Consider the following 11,802-nt stretch of genomic DNA (forward strand, 5'->3'; position numbering starts at 1 on the left):
GTCTCTTCCGTGTGACGCTACACCCGTGGGCTCAATCGCGCTAAGTTGTTCATGTCCGTCCAGTTGCCTCCAACGACTGCAAACAGTGCTTTGTGGGTGTTGGCTGAACCGCCACCACTGCCAGAAATTATTGCACGAAAGTTTTTGTTTTATTTGACCGTGAGAATTTCGAAGGGGGGGCAGAGCCTTCAGCAGAGAGGGGGGAGGTCTCACCTTCATCTACCCCCCCTCCCCATGGGCAGAGTTTACGGGGGGGCACAGGGGGGGGGTGGTATATTAAGCTCAGCGCCCCCCTGCTGAAGCCTCGGCTCCCCCTTCGAAATTCTCACGGCCCAAAAAAAAAAACCCGTTAATTTCTTTTCAGTAGTTTACAATTAAGATTCTAAATAAATGCATTATATGCACTCGCGATTCCTGTGAAGCCAAACTCCACCTATGCCCCCACCCCCCCAGCCCATCTAGAAACGAGTTGGGGTCAATTCTTTTCATCGCCGTCCATCAAAATGCCTCGCGACAGCAAAACTGAGAAACTCTTCGTGACGCGAAGTGAATGGCGCTATAGGCTGGTGTGACCCAGGGTACATTTGGGAGGTTTTTTTCTTACATCTTTATCGCCTTCAACAGAACATTGTGTGCACAACCGAGTCCAGAAGCCGCAGTCGCACTGTGCCAACAGCAAAGGTGAGAACGCCAAGTCAGATGGAGCCGCAGGTCAATTTCAGACTCAGGATATATCTTTATACTGCCGGAGGAATCCGTTGAGCTACAGACCTCTTTACTTAACGGATGTCCAGTAGTTTTCAGAGATGTACGGAAAGAAAGAGCGATTTACCGCGCGTATAAACATTATCGGATGAATCTCGATTTGAAGCTTTCGTGACCGCAGGAATCCACGCTCTTTGGTTCTTTCGGTAAAGTCACGTGGGTAGAAAAAATAATAGATCACGACGTTTCCATCGCAACACAAGCAACCGTCTTCAGGTGAAGCAACCTATAACGCCATTCGTGTTGCGATCGAAACGTGATTTTTTTTTTCTACCTACGTGACTTTACCGAAAGAAGCAAAGAGTATTATCTGATAAACACGCGCCCCGGTGTGCTGGCGTGTACGCAATGTTTTGGCATTAGTCACACACTACACACAACACCTCCTGGGTGTTTACAAAGTGCACTACCAGGCAACAGCGATTATCTCGCTTGCTGACCGATTGCCAATTGGGTAGGCATGGAGACCGTACGCGTACTGGAAACATCTCACGACCACAGCCATCTGCTCCTCTACGACTTTCCCGAATCCTCTCACAAAATGCCGAGATAATCCGAAATACAACTGTACCAAGGCTCTTCGCCAGTAATCGTCAATGTTACCGCATCATCCCAATGCAATACTTAAATCCCCATCCACTGGCTTGCAATGCAGCCTTGGATCAACTGCAATAATTCCCTTGCTCGACTTTCATATCATCTTTCGATTCAAAGCTTTCGTGACTGCAGCGATTCATCTTCTTGGCTCTTTTGGCAAAGTCACGTAGAAGGGAAATAATAAAATAAGAAAAATAAAATGGTATTTTATAATGTTTTATTTTTTATTATTTTATTATTTCCCTTCTACGTGACTTTACCGAAAGAACCAAGAAGATTTCATATCATCCTATGTAACTGCCCCTCACCTACCCTCTCTCATCCGACCCTAACTCCCCCTTCCCGCCCCAACCACTCAAGGCCTTTCTCTTGGAAGCCCCAGACACCTTCTCTCGATGCGACCTTAAGCCCGATGACAACTTGGAGAGATGTACTGAGTTCAAAACAACAACAACAACTCTCAAACAACCTGTGAAAGACCCAACGCTGAAATTCCCTGGGTTTTTATCTTCCACGAAGCTCATGGTCCACCCTAAACCGCATCCACTGCACAAACCGTGGCAGAAGATGCGGATACCCGATGCACGAATGGAAAGAAAAAAATAAACTCTCTAGAGTGCGACTGTGGTCATCCAGAACACACCGTACAACGTGTAACGCCCGATCCACAAATACAAGGAGACATCGCAGCGATGCACACTGCGCCGCTCCCGTTAATCTGGGCCTGACCACCTGAATGCAAAAATTGTAGTTTTCGTTCTTCATCGACATGAGCCGTGCGACAATAAGAAGTGGGAGGTTGCCCTCTATCCATCTCCTGCTCCCACAGTTTGAAACCCCTCCCCCCCTGCCCTCAGTGCTTTTGAATCCCAGCCATGATGCAAGTCCAGGAACCAGACTTATCACTTCTCCTCTGCCTGGGAGCGTGTAATCTGAATAATAACAAAAAAGTACAAAGTATATATACACCTCCGTTTCCCATGACGAATATGTTCCAGTGGGTTTACAGCGGCGTGGAATGAAGTAGTATTTAGATGCCAAATCAATTCCAAGTGTGCAGTGATTATATTGGATTGCTGCACCATTGCTGCGTGTCACAATTTCACGAAATAAATCACTTGGAAAAAGAAGAAATCAAAGGCGTCTCTTCAGGTGTTGAATGTAATTGGTTTCGGGTTACAAACAAACGAGTACATTTGCAAACTGAAAGCAGAACAATGCCACGAGTTCATTCAATCGGCTACGGTATTTGCCAAGTGTTCTTTCCAGTTTTCATAAGCGAGGCCAGGCGAACATGATATGTTCAATCAGCTCTTAGCCACGCATTGCCACATATACAATCGACGCAACTTTCGTTGTGCGTGCTCACATTTCAGTTAAATTACATGGTTAGCATTGTGCATCACGTTTTAGCAAGCAAGCTACTTAAACCAATAACAGTTATTGGCAACGGACAAGTAAAGTCGTCGCTTCGAATATGATGATAATGAGATTTAATGGTTCAAACAGGCAAACCCTACTTAGGTGGCCAAGACAACCAAGTTTTTTTTAAATTGTAGCAAGTGCCAAGACAGGGGAACGCACTGACCGACAAGCCTGCGCAGGACGCGGGGAAACTTCAGTCAGTTTTATGAGTGTAGAAACCGTAATGACTAATGTTTGTTGTAAGGGTATTATGTTGAGAATAAGTTTAACGTTCAGTTGTGTAAATATTTGTAAGCGTGGTGAGATGCGAGGCACAATTGTCTCTTCCACGTTCCCTGTGCAACGCTAAATAGAAACACGGGCAGCGGCAAAATGATGTGCGCGCACATTCGCTCGCGAAACCGTTCATGCCAACACCTGGCCCACTTGTTGACAGCGGTCTACACCATCATTTGTTACAAAAAAATCCTACGATGTTATTTCAAACGAAGGTTCGGTTAATCCTCCGGGTTGAATAATTGCCTGACGTTTTATGTTCGCAAAAGGCGCAATGTGCATCCATTCAACACAAACCCATCAAATGTCGTCGTGGGCATTACGTGATGGTAGCTCAATGTCAATGTAAGGCTCTTATTCGACTGTAGAGGCAAACATCAAAGCCAGCTTCTGCCTGGCAAAGTGTGAAACCGAGTAAAGGCACACGAGAGTGTGCTCTGTGGAGCTGAGCTCTCCCGACTCCCGGAGCAACCGATAACTACCGATTATCGGATTTAATTACTCAACAGAATCGGATAATCATACAAATATCAATCCACGTGTGCTGCTGCTGCTGGACAGGAGGTGATGGATGGGACTTCTTGATGTCACCAACAACACGAGGCGAGTCATGCTGGGCGTGGTTTGTAAGAGGTTTCCTGCCTTCGGGCGGCAGGATGTAGGAGAGGCCACCAATTTGTCCTTGACCCCCACACTTCCAACGAGCACGGTTGGCTACGTACGGTGCGAAGGAAGTTCAACACACGTACATTACATAGATTTATTTAAAAGAGACCCTAGTAATCGACCACACTCAAAAGTGATCGATTATAATTCATAGTCGATCATTCGGCCTAATTGTCGAGCCGCCCTCTGGCACGACGGACAAGGGGCGAGGGGCCAGGGGACTGACCACGCGGATGGACGCGCGCGTGTTGGGGGGGGCGCCACGCGGATGAACGCACGCACCGCTCAGGACGGCGCGGATGCGGTAGAACCAGGTCTGGCAGTGGTCCTCGCTGGAGTTGCCCAGGTGCAGGGGCTGCTCCTTCAGCTTCCCCTCGTCGTGGCCGGCCGGCCCAGCCGCGCCCAGCCTGCTGTGGCCTCGCTGCCGGCGCCGGCACACGAACAGGGTGATGCCCAGCAGGGTGCCGCCCTTGGTCTGTCCGGCGGATCGCCGGCGCTTCAGTTTCACGGCGAACACATCCTTGAGGTCCAGCCACTCTTCGGCGGGGGCCTCGCCTGCGCCTGCTGCCGCTGAAACCACCACGGTGGGGGCAGAAGAGAAAGGGTCCAGTCTGGGCCTCACCTGCCTGTTGGCATCTTGCGGGACAGTTACATTGGAAAATATAAATAGATAGTGTAGAAAAACACTGGATTATCCGAATGTATTGCCAGAGAATGAAGCGATTGCGAAATCTGATTGTGAGAATGATTCCTCAGCTTGCTTGTGGCACGTTTCAACGCTTGTTCACGTGACAATTTAATTTGTTTAGACGCGTCAGGTGGCGGAGGGTCTAGCAACATAATTATGGCCACTTTATTACGCAGTGGCCCAACCCAAACAGCCATGACGAACAATAACAGTGCTTGCCGCGAGTCAAGTGCCCCCCCTGATCGCCAAATATTTCGTACTTGGCAATGCACACAAAGGAGAAATAGGAGAAGGGGAGAACAGCAAAGTGGGATAAGACAAGGAACATGTTTGAGACCAAACAAAGCGGCAATACTGGCCAGAGAAACAACCATGGCAGAAATGTGTTAATACTGGTAGGAACCTACTGGTTACACCAGCCCACAGGGGATTATTGTGTCCGTCCGTCGTGCAGGGAAGGGCTGGGTGGGGAGGGAGGGGCTGGGTGGGGACGGGCTGGGTGGGGAGGGTGGGGAGGGGCTGGGTGGGGGGTGGGAGGGGTGGGGCTGGGTGGGGAGGGGCTGGTCACCCCGTGGTGCCCTTATAAAACTCAACGTTTAACCTACTCACGCCGGCTTGTGCCCGCCCTCACAGTCGGGCATATTTGCGGAATACACCACGCCGCCGTTGACCCTGTCCATTGACCGAGCAACCCAACGTTCCTACCAGCTCCCTCCGCAGGAATGTGTTGTGACCCATCGTCACGATGTCAATAAGTGTTGCCAATGGTTGATGCGATGTGTGTGGGGCAGATTTGTTTTCTTTTCCCAGGACTGTCTTGAAAAAAATCATCACAGGCAACGAGGCAACTGGTCAAAGCAGCTCAACATTTCATCCGATTAAGTTGGTGCTGCTGCTGCTGCATTGCTAGTGGTGGTTCTCAAGCACAATAACAATAAATCCTCACACTCATCCATCACACTTCTTATAACATTTTAATATGAATAACAAACGTGATGTTGCCATAGTTATGGCTGAGCAAATAACGCTCCTTACAGGAGGGAGTGCAGCAGACAATATAACTGTTTGCGCCGAACAGATGGCAATAAGAGCCATGGGTATAGGAATAGGTTTTACCCTTTCTGGCAATGAAACAGGTGTTAAGGGTGTTAAAACACCAAACTGAAACCTTTAGCAATGAATCATGTTTGCGTTAACCACATATACTTGTGGTGAACATGCAAACAAAACAACATGCTCTGGTACTATATGATACATCGTCTTTGAAACTGATTGGTCCACACCAGAGACGGCTTTCTTTAGACTGAGCCTAGCCTCAAACAGCGTTAGACCAGAGGACGCCTCAAGGCGAACAGCGCAAAGGCAATGCCACTCCCAGGATATTGAGAGCTCGCTGGCAAGGCAGGTCCCATGAAGAGCCAGGGACTAAGTCGCGACTGCTCCGTTTGTACAACTCGGAACGAACGTGCGCGCGTGTTGCCCCAGATGCAAAGCGGCCTTTGGAGATGACGGAGCGCGTGGCAATGTCACTAAACCACGCACGTGCTGCATGACGGGAAACTAGAAACTTCGCAGTGATTATAAAAACACGTTTTAAAAGGAGTTAAACGGCCCCCTCCCCACCCACCACCACACTCCACACCACCGTTCACTTCTGTAACCTCTTCCCTCGCCTGCCCTTACCCATCTATGAACCCTACCGATTCCCGCTCGCTCGCAGTCCCCGATTGAGAGGGGCGGTGAGCCCCCCCCCCAGACCCCAAACCTCGCCTCCTTCAAAGCACCCAGGAGCAGCGCCGAGGTCGGAGTTCATATTCGATCGTCCGCGGAATTTCTGTGCCCCTCTCCCCCCTAGCACGGATCGCGTCTGTCACCGTTGCTCTGGTCAAATATTAACAACACACACAGGGGGTTAAAATGACCATGGCGTCGTCGCCGGCGTTGTTGTTGTTGAATGGACAAGGCTTCTTCCCCGGTGGGGTTAGTGGTTGGGGGTGGCCCCTAACCCCGTGCCCCGCTCACAAATCCCACCACCCAACCAACCAACCCGGCAGACGCAGGTGGCGGTCGCTTGTGAAGCCCTCGGCGGCTCAACGTGATGCGGCGCCCAAGTTGACGCGGGAGAGAAACGTCAGGAATGATCGATAGCACGTGATCGATCCACTGCTGGATGACAGACTGCCCGAGCTGTAAACATCTCTCGCGGTGCGTGTTTGCCGTCGTTACTCAATAACGCATTGGACGCCTCCACCTACATCGCCGAGCAAAACAAAGATCCCCCGTGTAGCCTTAACAAACTGTTTGGGGCAAGTGCTGTTAGCGAGCACCTATTAAAGCCGGAACGGCGCACGAGGGGGTGGGTGACCAGCACCACGCCCGGCCGCCTTTGTCTCTCCAGTAGCGATGTTTTTACACACCGCACCAGGTACTCTTTTGAGGCGGAGTCGACCTAGGGGAGGCCCTGGAGCGGTTCAGATCATCGTCACTTTGGTGTTGGCCGCGAGCGGGAATCGAAATCCGAGTGGCCGGGTTCGTAGCTCAGCGTGGTGTTAACCGCTGCACCACCGCTCCCCGCAGTACGATCGGTGCACAACGCACGCCACCCACACGCGGCTCGAGTCGACCTGGTGCCGTGCGGAGCGAGGCACGGGGCCCCCCGCGGGCCCCGTGTGTACACCTGCGGCCAGAGCCCTCGTCGCTGGGTACTCCGTGAAGCCCCCCCCCCCCCGGGCATGCATGGGGAGCGACACCTGCAGAGCTCACGGGAGCTGTGCGGAGCGGATTCCCAGGTACGCACCAAGTGCACACCCCCCTCCCCCACCTGCCCGAAGACCCACGCGGGTTCGTCTTCGCAGGTCTGGTGGAGCGCCGCGCCAGGTATCTGGTTGCGTACCTGGAGCCGCGGAGGCCGGGCCGGGCATCGCCTCGGGCACGATGGGGCTCCAGGAGAGAGCTCTCCCCCGCAGCTCCACGTCGCAGCTCTTGCCTCCGATGGTGAAAATCCCGCGTAGCAGCAGCAGCAGCGCCGCCTCCTCCTCCTCCATCGCGGCACCCCGCGACTCTGCTCCGCATGCGCGTCGCGAGTCTCCGTCCTCCGCCAGGCGCACCTCCCTCCCGTGGCCGCGGGGCCCTCGGGAGGGAGGAGACGGCGAGACGAGGGAGACGGGAGAGGCGGACGAACGAACGCCGCGGGGCTCCGCGGGGTCGCCGCGCTCCTCAGCCCAGGCGACTCGGGGCGACTCTGGCACGGGCGACGGGGAACGCATCATGGCTCCTCGTCCTCCTCCTCCTCCTGATGAAGTTGATGATGATGATATTCTCATAGATATTTGCTATCGCTGTTGGATGAGGGTGCTGCCGACGCTACTGTTGTCTGGTGATGATGGTTCGTGGTTGGTGGTGCCGGTGGTGCCGGTGGTGATTGTGTGAGAGTGAGGAGTGGAGTGAGCGTTGTTAAAGGGGGGCGGGGGGGAGGAGAGAGTGTGCAGAGGGAAGGGCTGGAGAGACGCGAGGGGGGGGGGCGTAGCGGTGGCGAGATGATCCCGCGGCAGGGAGAGAGATGAGAGCGAGGGGAGGAGGGAGCGCGGACAGACTGTGCACTGTCCGCTCTGAGCCCTGCGCGTGAGAAACGAGGCCCAGGGGGTGAGGGAGGTGGCGATGCTGAATGAGACGGGGGATGAGGGAGGCAGTGGGGGGGGGAGAGACTGAGAGAGTCGTGGGCTCAGCAGCTTACGGGAGGCGGACCCAGCCTGGCTCTCTCCCAGTCCAATCGCCCCCGCCTCCTGCTGGGTCTCATCGCCTCTCTCAATGGACAAAGCGCTCCAGACAATTACACGGACATTTGCCAGCACGTGGCAATCGGTAGACACGACGACGAAATATATATAGATATATTATTAAACAATAAAGCCAAAAATCCACTCCCGCCCCCACCCTTTATAACCTTAGCAGACTGTCGGGGCAAGTGCTGTTAGCGAGCACATATGATGAAGGCTCACGGAGGGGTGGGTGGCCAGCAACCACGCCCGGCCGCCTTTGTCTCCCCTGGTTGTTGATGCTCACACACCGCACCAGGAAGCCCGGTACCGGTTCAGATATTCTGCCCTCTTATTACTAAACAATAGACACAACGAAACAAACACAAGACAATTAAAAAACAAATTTAAACGCGCGGCTAATGAAACAACGGACATCAGCGAGACTATGAACTTGTATCTAAGTCCGAGGTTGACAAATTGCAGACACGGCGGGACAAACACGGGACCATTAAACGAGAAACGTTCGAGGCGATTAAACACGCGAACGTTCAACAATGAACACGATGACGCAATTAAGCAGGAGACCGTGAGACAATGGACACCACCAGACAATGAAATAATGAACCGCCTGCCGAATCGATAAATGCCACGTGGAGGTGCACCGCGCGGTGTGGTTAGCTGATCTCACCCCACTGGCTGGAATCAGAATCACAATCTTTATTTATCCTCGAGATATTCGATGACATATGAAGCTATTTTTCACAGATGTCCAGTCGGAGTAGGTCAGATATTGACAAAGTATAGGAAAGGTACGTAAAATCATAAAAAAATAAATACATAAACTAAAACGAAACTATTTTTTTTATTTTACCACGTCGAGTCCACTAAGCTATTAGTTATTTTTTCCCGACGCGACCTGTCCACCAACGATAGCTCAACGAAGTGGCTTCTCGTGTGGACATTTATATCAGCCAGTCAGAAACACGCGTTGACTGAGACAGCAGGGAGGGATGAGTGTGCAGTGTCAGGCGGCGTGGTGCGCCCCCCAGGTAATCCGCAGCCAAGGAGCGGATTAATGGGGATTGCTGTGCCCGAGGTGACCCCGACTCGAGCACGTTGCACCAGGAGGACGGCCAATGTGCAGTCGGCCAGTCGCTCACAATGCGCGGTCCACGGACCTCTGGACCCCACAACGCCACCTGGTGCACAGGAGGTCGTGGGTTCGATCCCGACCCCTGACGCCTGCTGCTGTCTATTTGGAGGTTGCGTGTCTCTCTCTTATCATCATCACGGTGGCTAGGAGATGTTAACTACCTCGCCTGGTGTGCAGGAGGTCGTGGATTCGATCCAGACCCCTGACGCCTGCTGCTGTATATTTGGATTTTGCGGTGTCTCTCTCTCTCATCATCATCACGGTGGCTAGCAGATGTTAACTACTTCGCCTGGTATGGAGGAGGTCGTGGGTTCGATCCCGACCCTGACGCCTGCTGCTGTATATTTGGATTTTGCGGTGTCTCTCTCTCTCATCATCATCACGGTGGCTAGCAGATGTTAACTACCTCGCCTGGTATGCAGGAGGCCGTGGGTTCGATCCCGACCCTGACGCCTGCTGCTGTATATTTGGAGTTTGCGTGTCTCTCTCTCTCTGTGGTCTCGTGGATTTTTTTTCCTCCGGGTCCTCCGGGTTTTTTTCTCCACATTTAGAAACATGCATTTAGATTCTTTGTTTATTTTGGTGCTATAAATGTCCAAACGATGGGCCACTTTGTTGAGTTATCATTTGTGGCCAGGTCGCTTCTGAAAAATAAGTGTGCTTTGCCTGGTAGGATGAAAATGGTTAAGTGTTCTATTTGTGTGTGTTTGGGTGATTCGTTTAGATTTCTTAAACTTTGCACTACTGTCGTGTTTTTGTACTGTTTGTTGTTGTATCGTTCTTACCCGCCCCGACTAAACAGCTGTGAAAAAGAGATTTATAGCTCATCGGATTCTTCCAGTATAAATAAATATTTTGATTCCGATTAAAAAGATATCGTTCTCACGAAACGCCGTGTGGTGTTGTTGTTTGGCGACTGCTTTTGGATCTGCTGATTGCTGTTGGCTATTTGGTTAGTGACCAATATATAGGTGTAACTTTTTGAAAAATGTGCGTTCTGGTGCACGGGTAGTCCGCGAACACGTGGAGGGTTTGACAAAGTGGGTCCACGGGTCCAGGGAGGTTGGGACCTGCTGCTCCCAGAGGCCGATGGCTCAGTGCGCACACACGGCGCCGGATGGCGCCCTCTACGAAGTGAAACTTGAGCGCTATGAATGTGTTCCCTTTGCTCAAATGAGCACAGTGGCCAGAAGATGGAAGAACAGCAACTGATTCTTAAATCCATCTGTGCGTGGGTCCCCCCCCCCACACACACACAATGCATTTTCCGGTTTCTTCCCACAAGCTCCCACCCATGAATGTAAATTACCAAATATCCCAATGCAGGACTCTCATTAACAGAGGTATGAGACTCAGTGAGGCTCTCCTGTGTAAATCAAGGGCATTCTAATCATCACCCCCAGCGAGGACCACTGCGCGAGTGCCGTGGTGTTTACCGTCAACAGTGGCTGTCCTAGAGATGCACTTGACCCTACCATAGAAATGTGGAATCTCCATCATTGGCCGAAATTTGGAGACAAGTATCGTTCCACGCCCCTTGGGGCACCACGGTGGCTAGGAGATGTTAATTACCTCTCCCGGTATGCAGGAGGTAGTGGGTTCTATCCAGACCCTGACGCCTGCTGCTGTATATTTGGAGTTTGTCTCTCTCTCTCTCTCATCATCGTCACGGTGGCTATGAGATGTTAACTACCTCTCCTGGTATGCAGGAGGTCGTGGGTTCTATCCCGACCGTGACGCCTGCTGCTGTATATTTGGAGTTTGCGTGTTCTCCTCGTGGTCGCGTGGATTTTTCTCTGGGTCCTCCAGGGTTTGCTTCCACATTTAGAATCCTGCGTTTCGAATATTTGGCTGAAATACATTTCCACTGTGATAAGCCACTTCGTTGAGTTATAATTTGTGGCTAGATCGCTTCTGAAAATAGCTACATATAGCTAAGGGGGCTTTACTTGGTACATTTAAAAAAATGTTTAGTTTAATGCACAACACTCATGACGGAGTTTTGAAATCGCACAGCGACCCCTGGTGTGTAAGTCATGAAACGACATCGCAGGATAAGCCGGTGGACGCGTCTCCACGAGACCAACAAGACACTTCAAGTGACACCGGGTTCTCAGCCTGCCATCTGCCCCGAGTGACGGCTGCCCCGCTGGTACAGAACCCCCATCGCTGATGACAAAAGCGGCCACGTGAACTCAGAAACTCGGGCCGTCAGACCGATCACTGACGTGCATTCGTCTTACAAGATCGACATTCAAGTTTCAAGTTTAATTTATTTGGTATATAGCACTGTGAGCCATGCGGCTCTTAAGTCGGGTGCAACCGCAACAAACAAAATATGAACGGAGAACATCTTAAAGCGACGACGCGCAACAGAAACATTCTGGATAAACCAGCAAATCTTCCCCCAAAAAAACCGCTGTGTGCAAAAACCCCAGTGTGATGTAAGTCAAACAATAAATAACCATAATACA

The 11,802-nt window shown here is 51.6% G+C and overlaps 1 protein-coding gene across 2 annotated transcripts in view; it reads right to left on the reverse strand.

Moving 5' to 3' along the window:
- Window positions 1-7,940, reverse strand: part of CERKL (CERK like autophagy regulator) — a 17,183-nt gene extending 9,243 nt beyond the window's left edge. The window contains exons 1-2 of one of the 2 annotated variants that reach the window (XM_078603030.1): window positions 7,311-7,940; window positions 4,012-4,299 (exon numbers count right to left, since the gene is read on the reverse strand). In XM_078603030.1, the coding sequence (XP_078459156.1) occupies window positions 4,012-4,299; window positions 7,311-7,740 (718 nt within the window). In that variant the 5' untranslated portion in view covers window positions 7,741-7,940. The remainder of the gene's footprint in view (window positions 1-4,011; window positions 4,300-7,310) is intronic. The other variant, XM_078603102.1, reaches the window with a different exon arrangement.
- Window positions 7,941-11,802: the final 3,862 nt, after the last annotated feature.

The sequence above is a fragment of the Lampetra planeri genome, chromosome 1, assembly GCF_965212315.1.
Source record: "Lampetra planeri chromosome 1, kcLamPlan1.2.h2, whole genome shotgun sequence".
Taxonomy (NCBI): domain Eukaryota; kingdom Metazoa; phylum Chordata; class Hyperoartia; order Petromyzontiformes; family Petromyzontidae; genus Lampetra; species Lampetra planeri.